The following is a 21953-nucleotide window of genomic DNA, read 5'->3' as shown; positions in this document are numbered from 1 at the left end:
CTACTTTCTTCTTTCAGATGAGTAAATACTGTAGTAAATGCACCCCGCACCACTGGAACTATTCTACAGGTTTCCTCTCTTTCCAATTAACTGAAGCCAACAGACTGTAAGGGGGGATATTTTCGGGTGTTCCCAGAGGAATTAATCATTCAAATCATTAGATGCAGGTTGCCTGGGGCGGAGTAAACTAACTAAGGCAGCATCCCAAACGGCATCCCATTCCCTATATAGTGCATTACTTTTTACCGGAGCCCTATGGGGAATAGGTTGCCATTTAAGACGCGGCCTAAGTATTACTGCCATGTAAACACATGCAGACGCCAAACAACCCCAATCCAACTCACCAATTGTTGACTTGTAGGATCGTTAACCCTGTGTCCTGGGCCAGTTGTTTCTTCTGCTCTTCCGAAGGGTAAGGATGCTGTTTCAACGAGAAAAAGAAAAAGAAAGACCATATGAATATAAAGGAAATAGTAACTGAAAGAAAACCCAAAAATGCCTTTTGTGTTGTTTGTGTCGTTGTGGCTGTGCTAGCAGCGGCAGCTGCTAATTAGCGTGGACAAATGGAGGTGTGGCTCCAAAGACTCATTAGGGCAATATGAAATGGAATCATAATTAATGGTGTGTGTGTGTGTGTGTGTGTGTGTGTGTGTGTGTGTGTGTGTGTGTGTGTGTGTGTGTGTGTGTGTGTGTGTGTGTGTGTGTGTGTGTGTGTGTGTGCGTGCGTGTGTGCGTGCGTGCGTGCGTGCGTGCGTGTGTGTGTGTGTGCGCGTGCGTGTGTGAGCCAATTAAAGAGTTTACCAAAGTGGAGAAACAGCTATATTAATTAGGGGTGATACTAGTGCTTTGCACACACACACACACACACACACACACACACAAGCACACACACACAAGCTCCTGATACGCCCTAGAGTAGGTTGAGCTGGCTCTCTTAGCAGTGGGGGGGACATAGATACAGGCGTGTGGAGTGCTTGTGTGTGTGTGTGTGTGTGTGTGTGTGTGTGTGTGTGTGTGTGTGAGCCAATTAAAGAGTTCACCAGAGTGGAGAAACAGCTATATTAATTAGGGGTGATACTAGTGCTTTGCACATACACACACACACACACACGCACACACACACACACACACACACACACACACACACACACACACACACACACACACACACACACACACAAGCACACACACCTGATACACCCTAGAGTAGGTTGAGCTGGCTCTCTTAGCAGTGGGGGGATATAGATACAGGCATGTGGAGTGTGTGTGTGTGTGTGTGTGTGTGTGTGTGTGTGTGTGTGTGTGTGTGTGTGTGTGTGTGTGTGTGTGTGTGTGTGTGTGTGCACGTACGCAGGTGTGTAGAGATGGGAGTGTAAGTCACACGGGAAGAATCCCAATGCATTTAACAGCGCTCCCTTTTCTATTTACTTTCCCCTCCTACTCCCTAATCTGACAGAACTGGATAGGGGAGCACTATGTCAGTAACTAAACCAAGCCTATGGCTTTCAACCACCTCCAGACCTGTCAAGTCAGTGAGAATAAGGGAGCTACGATATAGGAAAGTAGGTCAAACTATGGGTTGACCAGAAGAGGAAAACATCTACTGTCCCAGCCCTTCATAGGCTGCATCTACATCCGACCGTGATTGGGAGTCCCATAGGGCAGCGCACAATTGTCCCCAGCATCGTCTGGGTTTGGCCGGTGTAGGCAGTCATTGTAAATAAGAATTTGTTCTTAACTGACTTGCCTAGCTAAATATAGGTTCCATTTAAAAAATGTAAACAATTAGATCTACTGCTATTTAACATCAAATCAGAAATCAGACCTCCACTGTGACCAGTTCCAACCATCTGAGATGCCAAACACCCGCAGGCCAATTCCACATAGGCACAAAGCTAGAAATGACACACTTTACACCTGGAGAATATTTATCTACCACATCCTTTTTTTTGTGGCGACAGGGAGAGGGTCTTTGATGTTACTGAGTTTTTTCCCCATTGACACTGAATCAATTGGTAATGGATGCCTTTCCCTCTTGTTTCCATGTGATTTGATTGTAGGTCATTGGCCTAAACGGAGTCTAATTCGCCACAGAAAGTGATAATCTCAGTGTCGCCTCATCAAATTGTCCCTCGCTGTCTGTCGGCCATGTTCCATGTTCCTCCAAGTGGCCTTTGTTCCTGAATAACGTGGATAATTCTATCAACTCAGAGAAGGAAAAATAGCAGCAAAACATGTTTGAGAAAATGTGAATTAAAAACTTGCCTTGAACCAATCTCTACAATGACATTCATAAGGAAAAACAAGTTAAGATACCATAACATCTTCCCAGAACACAGTCACACACATGCACACGCACGTACACACACTCCCGCACACACACACACTCCCGCACACACACACACACACACACACACACACACACACACACACACACACATGGGAAAGGCTGGTAACCTCAGGCCTAATTTCAGAGTCTCCACTCTGGGCCCCAATCCCGACCCACCCGCTCATTATGAATTATAATCCTGTTAGCAAGGACTAGCGGCTCTAACCGCCCCAGAGTTAAGGCCGGGCCATCCCCAACCCTGTAATCAGCACTGAGGCCTGGGTCCCGTTCAGTAGGGTACCCTGTGGAAAAACGCATTGTAACCGAAAATGTAAAATATGTGTCCATATTGGACGAGTTCAGTATCTCCCCTTTTTGCTCTGTTTCAAAAGCTTTCTCCCTACTGGACATGGCCCTTGGCTCTGACACAAGGAAGATGAAGTTGCCTCTCAACGCTGATCCAAGGTCAGTTTGTGATTTTTCCCTATAACGGTTACCGTTAGGATTATAGCATTTAAAGCTGATCCTAGATTTGGGCCTATAGGGACATTATACTCGGAGCACTCTGGCATGAATGGCGACACAGGTCTGCCGCCAGCTAGCAGCCACTCCATGCTCAGGCAAGAACTGCTCTCTAGCATGCTGGGACAGAATGAAACCATGTCCTCCAGGTGAATGGCTAATAGACACCAAATCTCCAAGGAGACAGAAGACACCAACAGCAGAAAAAGTAGTGTAGAGCAACACTAATACTCAGGGACAACAGAGCTGAGCTAAGGCTTAGCTGAAACAACTAACCTGAAAATAAATGTAACTTGGCTTAGCTTCCAAACAACTAACTTGAAAATGAGCCTAACTTGGCTTAGAATTCCAAACAACTGACTCTACCGGAAACTGAAAGCAACTTGTCTTATCTTCCAAGCAACTAGATTTGTACAAACAACTAACTCTACCTTATAATTAATATAACTTGGCTTAGTATCCAAAATAACGGACTCTACCTGAAAATTTAACGTAGCTTGTCTTAGCTTCTAACACTATTGACTCTACCTCAAAATGAATGTCACTTCTTTTCAACTGTTAGCATGGGATACCGAGACTACCAACAGTCAACAGGCCTCTATTTCCCTCCCTCTCCCTCTCCCTCTCCACTTACAGCCAGCCTGACCACTCCGAGGGGAACACCTCGTCACCATGCCTTTCAGCACCACATTAACAGCAACAGAGGGAAGCGTCGTCAACCAGGCCGATCCTAGCAGGCAGGTCTAAACACATCAAATGGAAAGGGGGCCTCTACTGTCAAACTGGCGAGAGAGTCAGTGTTGGAGGGGTGTTGGTCAGAGGGGTTTGTAAACACACACATGCACATGTGCGAGAATGCACGCATGCCCGCACGCACTCACACATACACACGTGGGCATAATGTACACATATACGCACACACACACACAAACACATCATACACTCTTCCACCCTTCTGCAACACACTACACCACAACTCACATAGTGGGCCCTGACTTGCCTGGTGTCGACCACTAAGTGGCTGCCGCTGGGCTGTGGGTTGTGAGGCAGCCTAGGTGGTGACAGGCCAGCTGTACCAGTCTCCCACCTAGCAGCCATTCATCCAGCCAGGCAGGCAGGCCAATGTAGGCCTTAAACAGGGCCCAAAGCCCCAGGCTACATTCCTCTGCTGCTAGCCCCAGCAATGGAGCACGTCAACCAACCCCATCCCCCCCCCAAACAAGGGCCTCTAATGAGTGGGAGTACCTACTACTGACCAATCTCATTAGTAAACGGCAGTAACAGAATACGTGGCATTTCACGGCTATGGGGTAAAAGAGGGTAGGCAAGGGGGCTTGCCACTCTGTTCCACACCTGCTGTGTGGAGGGAAGGGTTGCTGTGAGCAAATGGGGGTTTGAGCTGCGAGCTCTTTGAGTTCACGACTGAACGATCAGCCCGGGCCAATTCAGGGGACGTTTTGGGAGGGTGATTATGTTGTTTACTGGACCAGTAAACCTGTTAGGAGGTTGTAATTACTCCTCATTTGGAGTGAGGAGCCGCTAACCAAGGGGCGGTCGGCCCAGCGCGCCCACAACCGGACACAGCTGAGTAGGACGGGGGCGAGAGGTGTGAGGTGAGAGGAGCGGCGAAAATAGGGGAGGGTAAACGTACTGTATATGAACCATCATCTCGGTCTGCAGAGTTCACCCATCTTTATTTAACACTACATCCCGAGAGAGAGCACTAGCTTTAGACGGGGTGTAATTGAACTACAGTCAGGCCAAATTCTAAACTTCACAAAAAATTCAAAATCTTAACAAACTCAGATTTGTTAGCATTTTGCCATTTGCGGCATTTTGGCAAGGGCAAAATAAAGATGGGTAAGGAGAGGGACACTCCCCCCAAAAAATATATCCAATGTGTGTCCAGCTGCTGTAGGGGAAAGCAATCAAGACAAAACATCAATTGCGGAGCAACACCAACGAGTCAGGTTTAACTGCTGAACTCGTCTCTAGTGCACCCCCAATCAAACTAAAGCTTCCCCCTGTTCACTGTGTACTGCCATCTGCCAATCTCCTCCAACGTCCTCGGTCCATTGGCCCTCTTCTCCTCACTTCATTATCCTTTCCGGGACTAAACACTGTCCATTTACCTTGTCAGAGAAAAAGGCCCCAGCCAGTGATGTATGTGACCACATGCTGGATTTCTGGGGAGGTCAATAAAGGCGACCCCCGCTGGGCGCTGAGTCCCAAGCCACTGGAGGTCCCTGGGGGCCTGTCAAAAAGGTAATGGATGATGTTTTCACTGCAGGGTGAGGGACCCAGAGAAAGAGCGAAGACCGTCCCCTGACACAATGGGGCGCCAGCATTGGATAAATGAACTCAGATGCCCCACAGGTCTCCTAAAAATACCCTGTTTGGCTGCCCCATCTTTCTGCTCCTCCCTTCTTTGTATGTGTCTCAAATGGTACCCTATTCCCTACATAGTGCACTACTTTTGACCAAAGCCATATAGGCTAGTAGTGCACTATGTAGGGAATTTGATTGCCACTGACTCCAATAATCGTCTTCTCATTACTTCCAAATATTTCCCTGGAACTCAAATAACTCAAATAACTCAAATAACTCAAATGGGCATCGAGAACAAAAATGATCTAAAAGAAAGGTTTAAAAACAGTGGCAAGAAGAACTTCAACTACCCCAACAAAGAGGCGCATTCAGCTAAAAAGGGAGGGTCATATTTTTAGTCTGAGAAGCCAAGACGTGATTATACACCATGTGTAATGTTCTTTATTCTTTAATTGGGTGGCGCCAACGATTCTGAGTGCTTGCTTGGATAGAATTAAGGTATAATCAGGAACCGTAGGTCCCGGGACTAAATTGAATTTACAAATATGAATATGGATAGATGGATTCGTCACACGTACATGAGTGGTGCTAGTCGGGGTGGTTTGGGGTTGGGGGGGGGGGGGGGGGGGCAGGAGAGACCAGTCAGGCTATAGTCAATATTTAATTTGTATAATTTCATGTCCCAGATCTAATGACATCAGGGCAAGACCGCATTATAAATGAGCCTCTGTGTAGACGGGGGGAGGGGGAACGGGGATGGGTATGGCTGGCTGCCGTTGGCATGGGACAGGGATTCCCAGCCAGCGTATATATAGGCTGCTGTGTGGCACACCATAGTTTGCCATGGGTGATTGGCACGTCAACATCCAAGGGGGCTCTGGCAATAAACAACCAATGACGAATGGGTTCAAATGACCTGTCGAACTTTGACCTTTGACGATCCCGGGGCGAGAGAGGATGAGGTCATTCCAGGGGCTTCCTGTGAAACGCTAGCCAGACTCCACTTTTTTCTGCTTAGGAGGGCATTCCTTTTTTTCAGGAAAGCAGGATAGAAAATGTTTCTGCATTGCATGGGTTACGAACTCTAAGGTTCGGGAATTAGGCCATCTCCACCCCACTTCAGATGTTCTCTTCACCTCTGTGTAACCAGAGCATTCCATAACTCACAGATGTGGGTGTTTTTTAATTACAGGTAACTTGACATTTATTCAAACCCAACTTCAATTAACAAAGTTACCGTACGCTTAGCGACCCAGTACAACTTCTTTCCCACCCGTTTCTGCTCAGGTTTGGGTAGAATGTGCTTTCAGGGTTGGAGCACGCGTTATTATTACAGCACATCTGTGAGCAAGAGGGTGGCAAATTAGCCTCTAATTGCATTAACAGGGATTATGCCTTCCACTTGGTTTTTGCTTTTTACATGAAACACTTTGTAAAAAGAGAAGCAAAAACATGTGAAGAAAACAGCACGTTCTGCGGTGGTTTCTCTTTTACAAGCTGTGGCTCCCCTCTCTCTCGCAGGCTTAAATATTCTGTTCACAACTAAGAGAAATTTTTTAAATCTCAAATGAAAAAAAATAATAATAATATTAATAAAAAATGAGGGAACTTGCTAACCCCTCCCTCACTCCTCACCCCGCCTCAGATCCCCCTCACCGTGGTAACGACACGCCAAATCCCAGTGGATCCTCCCACAATGTAGTGGGCATGGCAACAATCTGAACGCCTGGGTTTCGTCCCATTACCCTATCACATAATTACCTTTTCTTTGGGGAGCCCCGTGTGCAGAAAAAAAGCAGAGGGGGCTGTTTCCTAAATGGCACCATATTCCCTACATAGTGCACGACTTTTGATCAGAGCTCGATGGGCCCTGGTTATAGGTAGCGCACTGTATAGGGAATGGGGTGCCATTTGGGACGCAGTCAGGGTCTCCTTTGGGCTTTTCGGGGCAACGGCTTTCGTTTACCACTAATTTCTTGATAAATTAAAAGGAAAAATACCATTTGTGTGAGTGGGTAAAGAGAGGGAGTGGAGGAGATAGGGGTGTGAAAGGAAGAAAAGGCCTGTGGTTCCCTGCTGGAGGGGCAAGAGTGCTGCCCCATTTCTCACCAGGATTCCTGGTACACACACACACACACACGCACACACACATACACACACACACACACACACACACACACACAAACACACACACACACACACACAAACACACACACACACACACACACACACACACACACACACACACACACGCACACACACATACACACACACACACACAAACACACACACACACACACACAAACACACACACACACACACACACACACACACACACACACACACACACACACACGCACACACACATCCGCAGCCAGTTTGCTAGACCACATGCATGAACCTTTACCAAGTCGTTGAGAATCGATACGGTGGAAATGGAAGACACTGTGCTCATAGTTCTAAATCCCACTTAACTGACCATGCACACAAACACACACACACACAAACATTTTACTCTCCAGAGAACCTGGGAATGTCTATGGTCAACCCTCTCTCCCTACCTCTCTTTCCCCCCCCCTCTCTCTACCTGGGTTATCTCTCCTCCCACTCTCCCATATCCCATCTGCTGCAGGCTGCAGCCACCCAGGTTCAGTGGTAGGTCCTGGCAGCCACCTTGACCCCCATCGAGACATCCCGATTTAGCCTCTCCTTGTATGGAGCCTGGACAGAAAAAGGGGGGAAAATGCCTACATAGCAAAATCCTCTCAGTGTTTCTCTCTCAGTGCCTGCTGGCCAATTGACTAGCTTGCTAACTTTGGCCAAAGCTGTAAATCAGATATGTCTGTGTATGTCAGATATGTCTCCCTTTCCGTGAGGCTATGGACACAGATAATATTGCCTCCCTTTTTACTGCTACTACATTCTAGCTCTCACTCACGTCGGTAGCCATGAAGTGCTTTGAAAGGCTGGTCATGGCTCACATCAACAGCATCCTCCCGGATACCCTGGACCCACTCCAATTCGCATACTGCCCCAACAGATCCACAGATGATGCAATCTCAATTGCACTCCACACTGCCCTTTCCCACCTGGACAAAAGGAACACCTATGTGAGAATGCTGTTCATTGACTACAGCTCAGCGTTCAACACCATAATTGCCCACAAAGCTTATCACTAAGCAAAGGACCCTGGGACCAAACACCTCCCTCTGCAACTCGATCCTGGACTTCCTGACGGGCCGCCCCCAGGTGATAAGGGTAGGCAACAACACGTCTGCCACGCTGATCCTCAACACTGGGGCCCCTCAAGGGTGTGTACTTAGTCCCCTCCTGTACTCCCTGCGTGGCCAACACTCCAACACTATCATTAAGTTTGCTGATGACACAACAGTGATCACAGACAATGACGAGACAGCCTATAGGGAGGAGGTCAGAGAACTGGCAGTGTGGTGCCAGGACAACAGCCTCTCCCTCAATGTGAGCAAGACAAAGGAGCTGATCGTGGACTACAGGAAAAGGCGAGCCGAACAGGCCCCCATTAACGTCAACAGGGCTGTAGTGGAGCGGGTCGAGAGTTTCAAGTTCCTTGGTGTCCACATCACCAACGAACTATCATGGTCCAAACACACCAAGACAGTTGTGAAGAGGGCATGACAAAACCTTTTCCCCCTCAGGAGAGGGGATTTGGCATGGGTCCACAGATCCTCAAAATGTTCTACAGCTGTACCGCTGAGAGCATCCTGGCCAGTTGCATCACTACCTGGTATGGCAACTGCTGGGTACAGCTTCTACCCTCAAGCCATAAGACTACTGAACAATTAATCAAATGGCCACTGGACTATTACATTGACCCCCCCCCCCCCATTTGTTTTGTACACTGCTGCTACTCACTGTTTATTATCTATGCATAGTCACTTCACCCCTACCTACATGTACAAATTACCTCAACTAACCTGTACCCCCGCACACTGACTTGGTACTGGTACCCCATGTATATAGCCTCGTTATTGTTATGTTATTGTGTTACTTTTTATAAATGTTTTTATTCCATTTTTTACTTTAGTTTATTTGGTAAATATTTTCTTGACTCTTCTTGAACTGCCCTGTTGGTTAAGGGCCTGTAAGTAAGCATTTCACGGTAAGGTCTTGTTGTATTTGGCGCATGTGACAAATATAGTTTGATTTGATGTGAATGTTAACCAAAGTATTTTATCACAACTCACTTCACTCGTAGCGACTGACAGGAGAGTTAGGGAGAAGTTATCTACAAAATAATTTTCACTATAGCTTTGATATGCCTTGTCAAACAAACACACACGTACACACACCCGCATGACAACTTCGGTGGAGTCAATTCAAAAGTCATTTCAACAGCCAAATCCTTCTAAACCCGCTAGGCAGCAGTGGAAAAATCCCTCCCTCATTGCTACATTTCAGACTTGTCACAACAACCCTAAACACCCGTAAAGTATAACTGAGGCTAAAGGGCATGACTTGGAGCTCAAAATGGCCGCCGGTATTGAGGTCTCCCTGCTTGGTTTCTAAGAAGTGTAATGGTGATCCACCACTCTACTCACCGTTAAGTGCTGGAAGAGCCACGCCCTCATGATGTTGGTGGCCACTTTAGGGAAGATGCCTCGCTTCTTGTTGTGACGATCCCTCTTTTCCTTGTCAGGGTCGTCGTCGTCCCCAGTGCTGGGAGAGGCCACCCCGTTGTCCATGCAGTCACCTGTACAAACAAAGGCGACAGTTTGTGTGGGTGAGTGGTTTCGTTGGGGAGCTAAGGAGGGAGGTTTGGGACATTTCGGCTCCAACCTGGCAAACGACTATCTCCTCTTGGGCAAACAGAAAACAACTGCTAGTTTAGCTTCATAAATTGTATTTTTTTAAACAAATTTCCCCAGGTTGTGTAGGGAATAAGGACGGACCATTCTGCTACAACCTGGCTACCGACTATCTTCTCTTGGACAATAGTCAACTGCTCATTTTGCTTGTTGTGGAATGACAAACTTTATATTTTGCATGATTAGCCAGCGATCGTGCTTTCCTGGCCTTGCTTAAGCTGAATGTGTTGAGTTAGTGCATTAAAAGATAAATGTTTTCAACCAAAAGGAGAGAATTCTGCTGCAGCAATCTTGGGCAAAAGACAGCAACTGATCATGTTTTCTACGGACATTCTACCCTTTTTACACAGTTTTATCACAGCTCTGAACATATGGATTAAACTGCAGGATGCCGTAATAGAGTCACTGCTACACAGTCTTTCAGAATGCGAGGAGAAAGCTCTGAAGTTGAAATATGGATGGATCTGGGGGGGAAAATCTATTTCTCTCCACATTTCAAACGATTGACTCATCAACATCTTCATCCAAGAAACCTTCACATATTTATCAGAAGAGAGTGTCTGAACGAATAGGTTGAGTCTTCAATGTTCCATACAAAACACTCCCATGTACTGCACACGTGATGCACCAAACCTCCCCAGAACAAATATATATATATAAGGATTTATGAATATACATCTCAGAAAGCTTTTAAGCCAGGGGTTGAACTCTCTGACTCACTGTACTGTGGGGTTGAACTCTCTGACTCACTGTACTGTGGATTTGATATGACCCACCCAGAGCACCATCTATCCACCCCCAAAATCCATACAGTACACCTCCAAGATACCACAGACCTCGAGTGCGTCCCAAACGGCACCCTATTCCCTACATAGTGCACTACTTTTTGACCAGGGTCCATAGTGCTGAACTCTGTAAGGAATAGGGTGCCATTTGGGATGCACCCGCAGTCCAAAACCAGCCAATGATTTAATACCCAGTTTGTTCCTCTCGCTGTTTTTTCCTCTAAAGTCCGCCTCTTATGTTTACTTAGCTCCCATCTGGCCGAGGGAGCTACACTGCTGGCCCTGGGTTCACAATCCAAGATGTCTCATTGGAAGTGAATGCTCCTTCGATCTCGCCTGGTCTCAGATCGGTTTGTGCTGCCTTGCCAACTCCTATGGTCATTGTTTGGGGCACGCCGAGGGCTTTGCTAAAGACGAACTGGATGAAATGCTGGATTGAAGGTAGCCTGGCCCTGGATCACGCTGTACTGTCTTGCCAACTCTATCTTAGGAGTTGGCAAGACAGCACAACATATCTGGGACCAGGCTTCCTTCGATCCAACATTAAGTCCATTTCATCTTTAGCAAAGCCCCCACTAACTGCTAACCTCTCCACCCAAATGCAATTACAAATCATGTCGTACGCAGTATTCTTGTCAAGTGCCATGTAATGAGGTTAATTTTATTTAATTCCCCCCCCCCCCTTTTAACAGCAACAGGCAAGGTTAGAGACAGTCAGTTAAAGCCGAGCAGAGCAGGCATATGGCAGCAACTACCGACCACATGAGTATAATACCAGTGGTGACTTCACTAGCTGGGAGGTTGACTTCGCTTAGGCTTCTCCTGCCATTACCTTCACCGCCAAAACAGAGGTGAGATTCTACTGGGACCGACAAGAGTCTGAGAAGGTGGAAATAATCATAAAAATTATGCTGAAGTCCATAAACAAGCTCTCGGCCTCATTAGGGGGACGACGGCGGACTCCCTCAGGCTGATTTACACACCGCACTGCGCCGCGTTGCGGCAGCGTTCTCGAGCCCAAACGCCACGAGGAGAGATATGCCGCCGCTGGGGTGACTTTGGGCCCAACCTGCTAATGGTTTGTGACAGCTCCGAGCTTCACAGCGAAAACTTGGGTAGCGGGTGGAGACGGAGACGGGGGATACGCGCTCTACAGTGACTAGAGCTGCACATGTCAAATCCTCCTCCTCCTCTACATCCAGCTGTGTGTGACTGTGAAGGGGTGGGGGGGTTGTGTTAAAAGACGAAGGAAGGACCAAAGCGATGCAGTGGCTTGGGGAGGTCCGGAGAAAGTGGTAGTGGCAAAGGGAAGTCAACGCTACGCTTTGCTTTCCTGTTTGGCATCCAGTGGAGGAGTGAGGCCATACAAAGGAATGTGTTGCCCCTGGAAGAAAAAAAACTCTGAACATGAAGTCAGCTCAGCTGTGGTTATGCAGCCTTGACCATGCACACGCCAAACCAAAGGATTCATTGCTCACCCTCGCTCTCTTTCCCTCGCTCTCTTTCCCTCTCTCTCTCCCTCTTCTTTCTTTTATTCCCTTTGCCCTCATTCCATTCCCAGACTTTTTTTCTCCTTCTACCGTTCAATATCGCTGCTTGCTCCTTTCTCTTCCAGCGTCAAGGTTAAGGGGCACAAAAATCCACTTGCACTTTTCACGCAAACATTGTAAGTCAAGCTGCCGAAGCTCGGCGCTCGCAGCGGCTGCTGAGCTTTCAGAAGTGCTTGCACAACATGTTATTGGCCATGGTCTGGTGCAAGGGGCCTGGGAGGAGAGAGGACCTTTTATTTTGCACCAGGCTTCCGCCATTGGTCCTTTCTTGCAAGACGCACTTCCCTATAGGAGCAAGGTAGCCATGTGACCATTGTCCATTGACCATTGGCCAATCCAAGGGTCTGTGAAGAACGGCCTCGCTGCTCAGGCCAGGCTTGTGATAACTTCAAGCAACCATAAACAACAAAACACGGACAATGCACAAAGAAAAGATTGAGATGAATTGACTACTTGTCTTGGATGGACTTTCTCTATTGGCTACCTGCAAGCTCAAATGAACCGAAGCTAAATGTTTGACCAAACCGCAGACATCTCCATAGCGATGAACTAAGTCGTTGAAACAGTTTGCCTTCTTTGGGACATTATTTACCAGCTTTCCCTTTGTTTTCTTTCTTCCTCCTCTTTGCCCCGGCAATGACACCTCCCCTCCCTACAGGTGAGAGGTTTTTCTTTCAGTTAAAGTGGGAGATAACAAATCTCTCCTCAGGTATGTAATCAGGTTTTTCCTGAAAAGTCAGAAAACCATGACTATCCAGTGGTAGCTTCTCTGGTCCTCTAGGACTATCTACGAGATGCAAGGAACCAGTGTTAGGTTATCACTGGACGACATACCATAATAGGGATCAACCAAGAATCCACTTTCCAATAGAAGCTCAAACAATACGTTTCCGTCAAATACTACCCTTGATGGAGCCACAATTCCCCAACCATCCAAATGGGGAATAAAAAGGGCATTAGGGGTGTTTGTGTTCTGGGCCTTGTGTTCTGGGCCTTGTATTCTGGGCCTTGTGTTCTGGGTCTTGTGTTCTGGCTGTGTGACTGTATTTGTGTTTGGGAGTTAAAACACACAGATGTCCCCAAAGCAGTCCACCCGTGGCGGTGCTAAACTGAAAATGTATTCGGGAGATAACAAAACCCCTGAACGCTTGTTGCACTTGGCACACAAACAGCACTTTGCAAATGGCCCTGGTAATAGGTGATACACATCTGACTGAAACTATTTGGACAGTGTGGTGGGAGTCCACAAACCCAGAGCCCTGCTCATAAAGACGGCCAATAGCAGAGGAGAGAGAGTCCCTTTAAGTCTTCTTCTCTACCTCAACCATTAGGAGCTAGCCTAGCATTTTGTGTGTGTGTGTGTGTGTGTGTGTGTGTGTGTGTGTGTGTGTGTGTGCGTGCGTGCGTGCGTGCGTGCGTGCGTGTGTACGTGTGTGCGTGTGTGTTGCTCTCTGTTATTACTCTTTCCCCATGTCCAAATAAAAGAGGCGCAGAGGCTGGTATATAAATCGTCGCTCAGTCGACAAGAACATAATGCGCCCTTTCTTCCAGATCCAGTCCCAGGCTGAGCTCAGCACTCACATTTTTCTGTCAACCCTCATCACTCACTCTCTCTTTCTCTGTGCTGTCTCTCTTTCTGTTCAACATTACATCCAATCCAAACTCGACAACACGTGACACTCACTCATTGGCTTGACATCGGATCCGTCCCAACACTGTCTCGCTAACCGGAAAGTACTTGATAGGCCAACACGATAATGGTGGACACCTTTCTAGTATTTCTACCTGTAGGTGAATCTGATCTGTCCCAGAACTCTAAAATAGCTTCCTCGTTCCTCCCACTGATATGAAAGTATACTTGAAAGACAAAAGCAATAGTGATGGACACCTATCCTGTTATCTTACCTATCAGTGAGTCCTTACCTTCTTCACTGTTGTTGTCCCCACTGTGTGACGTGTGTCCCCCACTGGAGGGCCCGGGCGTCCCCGCCGAGCGAACTGATGCCGTGTCATCGTGGTCTCTGCTCCACGAGATCTGATTGGATGACATGACACCAACAATCAGCCAAGAAACTACCGTATGAATACGATTTACCACAGAGAGCGCGTCAATTGTCTATGCGCCATGTAGAAACCAAGGGCTTTAACAGGAGTTAGTCATAAAGAGTAATCCACGGCCGACTGATTCAAAGAGATGTGGATGGAGACCCTAGGTACGTCGGCACGAAAGCCGCATTCTTAGTTTCCTTACATATCATATCCACATTGTATGCAGTACATATCATGTGGAGGGAAAAGGAGAAACACTGTAGCCGCCTGTAGTAAACAGCCCTGTAAACAGCCCTGGCTAGCTACTCCCCTCAGTTGGCGGCGCATCGTGGCCAACTCAATGCTAACTCCAGGTCAGAATGCAAACCCTTATTACTCATAATTGTTTTTGACCAGCAAATGGATAATAATAAGTCCTCTTTGGGAAGGAAAAAAATGATAAATATATATCATGTATTACGCTGCATACCAAGAGAATGCCGTCAGGCTGTGGTAATCTAGAACATATGCTTAGAACACAAATGGTTAAAGCAGCAATGGCCAACTCCAACAAGAGGGGCTCCCAACGAAACGAGCCAGGGGGATAGAAGAGAGGGAGTGAGTACAGGACTGAAGAGATTGGTTCAGTCAGAATGGAACCGCTCCTGAGAGACCGAGGGTGGCAAGTACCGAGACACACACACACACATGTACACGAACACACACACATGCATATTCACACACCCACACCGCCAGCCACCTCCCACTATTCACCCATAATCAGTGTTAGGTACTCCCTATGCAGCCCCACTTGAGAAGAGAAACTAAGTGTGGGATTAAGTGTGAAAAGGGTACACTATTGGGCTAGAGGTGAGGGGACAAAGTGCCTGTAAGGTAGGGTGGGTGTCGGGCGGGTGCTGTACCATGTATGGACTTATGGGTGGGAGAGTAAAGGCTGGTGGGACGGGTTATTGGGTTGACCTCCACATCCAGGGGCTACACTTGAGTGTGCTGCTTCATAACATATGCCATTTAGCAGACACTTTTATCCAAAGCGACTTGCATGTTAGTATATGTAACCCCAGCGGGAATCGAGCCGACGACAGGCTTTGCTAGCGCCACACTCTTACCAACTGAGCCACACAATTTGTTAAATCAAAAGCATAAGTCAAGAGTGCTTATAAGACTCAGGGGACCTGCGCTCATCATTGATCGCGGTGTTTGATCGATCATAAAAACACTCTGGCAGGTGGCAGCACACCGTCAAAGATGACCGTCAAAGTGCAAATCAGCGGATGTGACAGAAGTACTACTGGATGGAAGTCTCCCTATCTGATGGAAATGAGAGGACTGAAGGGGATACGTGTTCATTAGTGGATATATAGTAGTGTGATTCACACTAGAATACAGCATAGACTTGGATAGAGGATCATTTTATAATACAGAGCTTGGAACCCTGTAGTACAGTGAATGGGACACTCAGAGCATCTCAACAACAGGCTGACATAGGCTAGGGAAGCCTGAGTTTATGCTCGTTGCTTTGGTAAATGAAAGGGTGAAATGGTTAACAAGTTGCTGTGTGGCTGACATGGCACTCGGAGGAAGGGATTCCATATTCTTAAAGCCTTGCTCAAAGAGTGGGTGCAACGTGACTTGAAAACTGGCTTGGTTGCATTCACACGAAAAAGGAGCAGACTTGACTCTTCACCTCTTGTCCCTTTTTTGATCAATGGCATCTTTTTTCAAGCACATGCAGCACAATGAACATAATTAACACATAAAAACACCATAAAATTGCATAATAACAATTCAAATGTTTCCCACAGTCCCCCGAAGCTTATTCAAGAAGTTATATAATATAAGCCAAGCAACTGTTTTCTGGGATCCTTACTTCAAACACGTTTTTTCCAAAACATATTAATGTTCATGTCCGAAAAAAGATGAAACAATTTATTATGCTTTGAAATGAAATGGAATAGAAACTTTGTTCTCGTGGTCATTTTGTCAAATGTTAGGCCTACATTTGATATTTGATTTATTTTAAAGTCGCTTACTAATCTATATCACTAAGAGGAGGCCAACAATTTCCTAAATGATATGTTTTCCATTGGCCTATCCATTTTGATTAAACGATCTGGACAGCATAAAACGCGTGCGACATGTTCTCTGTATAGGCCTACAATTCAAATGCACTTAATAGACGACACGTATTAATACGCACGTAATAGACAAGAGCTTACCTGATCAAGAGGCCCAGACGATCTTGTAAAATCTTCACTGTCAGATTTATTTCCACCGTCCCTGTCGTCTATGACCAAATCAATGGGCATTTTTCCTTTCAAGCAGCTGATGTATCGATGACAGAAATTATCGCATAACTCGTGTACCTGCAAACACAGAGGACAACCAAACATGTATGAAAACTGAGTGAGCACTATACCATATGGGAAAGCCCTAAAAAAATAAAATGTAGATGGTGGCAATGAATGGTAATTATAAAGAATAGCCTATCCCTGGCCTTGTGACAGGCCTAAGATACTATTCAAGCACATTGGCTTCAAAAATAGCAGAACTACATTACATCACAAGCATTTTACATTACTTGTAGAAAAACGAATGATTATTTTATTTGTCTTATTTTTTGTATATAATTGAGCGAGAACTGTAGGCTACTTTAGCAACTTCTTCTCCTCACTACTGAAAGTTGCAATACAGGCCTAACATGAGCAATATGGCGACTATTATATAAACGCCCTCGCCTAATATTCTGCAAGCGCATCCATCAATGACAACATTATCAACTCAGGGAACATGAACATTTACTTGGGCAACCAAATATACTACCACCACTATTGCACCTCTACTACGGAGTTATAGCCTAATGATATGCATCGTCGCAATCGATGGTGATAAAATATACCGTGCATGAGATGGGTATGAGTAAATATACCTTCTCCAGCTCGAGCAGATGAAACCGTAATACTTGAATTGCTTGTATCATCTAGAAGGAAAACGTTTGCATTAAAACATTTTATTCACATTTTGGAGCGTTACATTATTATTATCATTACGTGTGTGTGTGTGTGTGTGTGTGTGTGAGAGAGAGAGATCATTAGGATTAAAATAATTAGCATAAAACGCAAACAAACTTCATGACAAGAAAATCGTTTTGACAGATTACGATTACACGAGCGTGTATCTGCTATGACACCATTAATAACAAGGACTGTGATGAAGTCCAATTCACACTAAAGTGTTGGCTACTGTAAACAATTCGTGAATGTATTCATAGGTTTGATACTGTTTCTGTGAAGGGCCTAAAGCAAGTGAGTTCTTACCAAGTTATCAATTTCTGGATTTGATGAAAATATAGGCTTCTCCGATCGAATCTGAAACAAAAGTGTTAGCAGTTCACTGTTCACTGAGTGTCATACATCATTCATAACTATGGTGTTCACATGCATAGGACAGTTTGTCGCTTACAAAGTTTCCACAATGCAGAATGACAAAACATCTATATATGCACAACTGTTATCTACCCTAGAATATACTAATTTTAACTAATTTGAACTTCAACCAAAACAAGTAAATATATATATGTCCAACCTGTTTTGAAAATACTGCTATATCCTCATTAAAAGACTCGGAGGAACACACGTCGCCTCCAGCGACCCCAGTTTCTCTCGGCGTGCAAGTTGCTAATTCACATTTTTCAAAAATCAGAGCTAGAAGTGGGAAAAGAGGGTGCCTAAAAGGAAGAGAGAGGACATTAACACTGTACGCCGCCTTGGAAAGTTTGCGAGTCGGTATAGGCCCAAACTAAGAAAGTAGGTAACATCGGCTTTCACTCACATTGCCTACTGTCTTCAGTTGTAAATTGAATAAATATTGCACCAATAAAACATTCAGAAATGTATCAGCACAATAATTGCATAAAAGTAGGCCTAGTCTTACTGCGTGAAATACTGTATGGCATCCTCAGCTCTCGAGTGCCTTATTTAGAACACGATTCAACATATTAGGACAACGAAATAACGCCACATTCTTCAGTGAGATTAGCTCAGGCAAAAAAAATACTTTTCAATAGAGTTTAAGACTATTAAACTTGGCCTGAAAATAGGCCTATATTATGGCACACACATATAAACAACGCTGCCTATACATTTTTTTAAGTATAGGCACGGTAGTTTGAGAATGTGTTTGATGTACAACTTTTTAATTCTGAGAGTTGGATTTAGAAACACTTAGGGAGTTAGGTTATCTATCTCGACCACTGACTCCTGCTAAAAAATAGGATACATCGAAATCGTTAATTTTGTGAATGCAAAATAACATAATAGTTAGACTGAAAGCCAAATGCAAACATAGCCTATGCATCTTTTTCGAAAACTCAGGGGACAATGTCATAATTTAACATTTCAAAGCAGATATACGTTTTAACAAGCCTATATAGCACCATGCGTAATGACCGAACACAGAAGAGGTTATAATTAGCGAGAATTTCTCAAAGCCTCCCTCTCTCTTAAACTTCCATCGCTCACATTTGTGGTGCTTGATATCCCCAATGGTTATACACTTTATGTTGGCAGTAAAATAAACGTACCCGTAAATGGCATCTTTGTCTCTTTTTATTGCGTCGTTGACTGAGGAGCCCATACTGGGCGGTATGGCACTGGCGTGTGTTGAGTGCGGGTACTGGTGCGAGTGGAACTGGGGCCCGTGGTTCAGGTGAACCGCCTGCATGGAGCGCGCTGCATGAGGGTCCCCGTACATAGTCGAGGGCAGCCCTACTCCGTCCATTCCATAGTGGGGAAGGTCTTCATACTGTCAAAAGTGAAAGATAGAGAATATTCTAAAAGAATAACCAATGACACTGTTGTGCTACCTCTCCTGATTTTGAATGAAGGCCTGTGTTGATAATAGCTAAACTAAATGTAATAATGTAATAATACTGACAATAAAAACGAATTATAAAGACTAATAACAAGAAAAATCTATTAACAAAAATTGTAAAATAGCTTAAATTATGTTGTTGGCAGTCTATACTAATTATAGCAATTAAGTCTAGGCCTACTAAATTAGTATATAAAATAAGTGCTAATGTGTTAGGTACATGATGCTAATAGTAGCCTATCGTATGTTTAGTGGTAGGAATAATATTAGTGGCAATAAAAGCCTATGTTGATCGTCTAATTAAATATCAATGGAAAATGTTTATTGTTTGTGGGTTAGTGTTGAATCATTAACATGTTAAAACGTTGTGAAAAAGAAGTTCACTTTTATGTGTCTACAACTTTCAAACGGTTTTGGTATGCGTAATTCTTTCAGGCAATTAGAACTACAGGGTCTTGCTTAGACAAAACAATATCACAAATGTCTACACTTTTCAGTCTGTATTCTTGCTGATAAAGAAATCAAATATTGTTCTGCTTATCTTGACAAAACTAATAGCTTAAAGAAACGTTTAAAATGACAGATGCATTTTTAGATAGGCTAATTGTTCATGCATGGCTTATACGTGGCCTATCTAAACTATTTCGAGTATATTTCGAGAACGTTTTGAAGTAATCAAATATTTGTTATCCTAAATGTTGAATTGATTTATTTGTATGTCATATATCAGATAAGAATGTATAAATATTATGAAATGTTGAAAAATACAGATATCAACAAACTAAACACAAAGCGAACATTCTTTACATAATTCGCATATCTGTAAAGACTGAAATTGCATACACACAAAACATTTGTGAATTGTCGTCCATGTTCTTGTTACCAAACCTACATAATGTTTTTGTAATCTTTTAAATTGAACACTGCCCCCCCCCCCCCCCCCCCCCCCCCCCAACATTAAACATTGCCCCCCCCCCCCCCTCCAACATTAAACATTAAACACTGGCCCCCCCAAAGACGGATGCTGCGTTTATGAAATGCAGAATATCAAAACACATGTCATAATAGTACAAATGAATTATGTGATGAAGTTTGCAGTCTGCAGTCTATAGCTCTTTAGACAATATGAAAATGCAATTGTTTATTCTACTCACACACGTTCAAATGCTGAATAGTATAGGCCAGCACGTAGCAGAAGTATATTTGACAATTTATAGCTCTACCAAAGGGCCGAAACAACCTCTTATTGCATAGCTGCCTGCTTGTTTTGCCATACAAATGGAGAATTGCGCACAGTAATAAGCCACGTCTCAATTGTAGCTTTATTGCCATTGCTAAAAGTTCTGTCAATACACACCCGTTGCGCCATCGGCCTGTCACTCTCGCCGATTCCAATCGGACTCTAAACGTCTTCTACGAGGCCAGGGCTGAGGGAAAATAAACACCTAACTCCAAATGCAAGATTAAGAATATTGTGCTCGTCTCTCCAGAGAGGATGGTTGCTAGACTGCCAGCATAAATCCAGCAGTAGATAAAAACACCACAATCCAGTACAGAGCTCCTTCTCTTTCTCCTGGAGACCGTTCATAGACAAGCGACACTCGGCTACGACTTCACGCTTGAGACTGGTGTAAAATGCCCCTTACAGAAAAAGAAAAAAAACATTGATACTCTAGTCTCGCTCAACAAGCAAGCTGTCAATCAATATCGAGGTTGTCAAGTTGCTTAATTAATGATGACTCGTCGCGCTCTTCCCTCACTTGGAATTCTTCAGATATTCATGTAAAGATGTTCAAAAACAGTCCCCATCGTGTCCTCGATCACTTGCAACTCCAGTGAAGGTTTTCTTTGATGCAATACCATCCAAGTGGAGATCTGAAGAAGGAGGGGTGATATTTTCTTACTTAGTTTTTCTTAAAGGAGCCGTCGACTGTCCGTGGGTGTGTTGGTGGATCCCGATGTGCAGTGCGAATGCCGTGCTTGGGTCTCCAAATGCGCGCGCGTGTGTGTGTGTTGTTGCAGGGCGCATAACGCAGAGAGGGTAGCTTTGACCAATTTGTGCAAACCCGGAAGTAGTGGTGGCCATAACTGGTCACGTATTGGAATGGGCCACATCAAGTGGAGAACCAGGTGGGGGCGTTTGATAACTGTAAAAATAGCAGATATTCAATCGCAGATATTCAATCGCAGATAGGGGTTGCATTATCTGGTGCTCAACTGGAAGTTTTGCTGTGGCAATAACGAGCACTCCTTAGGTTATTTAAATAATACATATAAATATTAACAAAAGATAGGCTATAAATAAGCAAATAACTGACCATGAATAGAAACAGCTGTCCATTTTCCCCAAAAAATAAAAGTAGTCTAACAAATAAGCTATTCACTTATTTTTTTCTCAGGTTTATAATAGCACTCTAAAACATTTATTTTATTGGAGGTTGTGTGTCAGAATTTGAAACAACTTCGCATAATTGATTGACAGACCTTCTGTCCAATATGACAGTAGAAGTGGGAAGAGAATGGGCGCAATTAAGCGTACATCAAGCTACAGGCCTCTGTTCTCCAATACAAACATTGATGGTTTGGTGCTTTGGAGACATGGACAGCATTGTGTAATGAGAGCTTGCAAATAGATGACTGTACTTGTAAGTGTCAAAAGACAGTCACTGAACTA

The 21953-nt window shown here is 44.8% G+C and overlaps 1 protein-coding gene across 2 annotated transcripts in view; it reads right to left on the bottom strand.

Moving 5' to 3' along the window:
* The window catches only part of LOC110486019 (homeobox protein Meis1), a 39776-nt gene extending 18260 nt beyond the window's left edge, over positions 1 to 21516 (bottom strand). The window contains exons 1-9 of one of the 2 annotated variants that reach the window (XM_036940673.2): positions 20637 to 21516; positions 18990 to 19210; positions 17993 to 18134; positions 17725 to 17775; positions 17337 to 17387; positions 16627 to 16773; positions 14282 to 14393; positions 9757 to 9908; positions 345 to 421 (exon numbers count right to left, since the gene is read on the bottom strand). In XM_036940673.2, the coding sequence (XP_036796568.1) occupies positions 345 to 421; positions 9757 to 9908; positions 14282 to 14393; positions 16627 to 16773; positions 17337 to 17387; positions 17725 to 17775; positions 17993 to 18134; positions 18990 to 19210; positions 20637 to 20648 (965 nt within the window). In that variant the 5' untranslated portion in view covers positions 20649 to 21516. The remainder of the gene's footprint in view (positions 1 to 344; positions 422 to 9756; positions 9909 to 14281; positions 14394 to 16626; positions 16774 to 17336; positions 17388 to 17724; positions 17776 to 17992; positions 18135 to 18989; positions 19211 to 20636) is intronic. The other variant, XM_036940674.2, reaches the window with a different exon arrangement.
* Positions 21517 to 21953: the final 437 nt, after the last annotated feature.

Source organism: Oncorhynchus mykiss, chromosome 13 (genome assembly GCF_057628025.1).
Source record: "Oncorhynchus mykiss isolate SJ-2025 chromosome 13, ASM5762802v1, whole genome shotgun sequence".
Lineage (NCBI taxonomy): Eukaryota > Metazoa > Chordata > Actinopteri > Salmoniformes > Salmonidae > Oncorhynchus > Oncorhynchus mykiss.
Note: the sequence above shows the minus strand (reverse complement) of the source record. Positions and strands in the feature narration are given on the sequence as shown.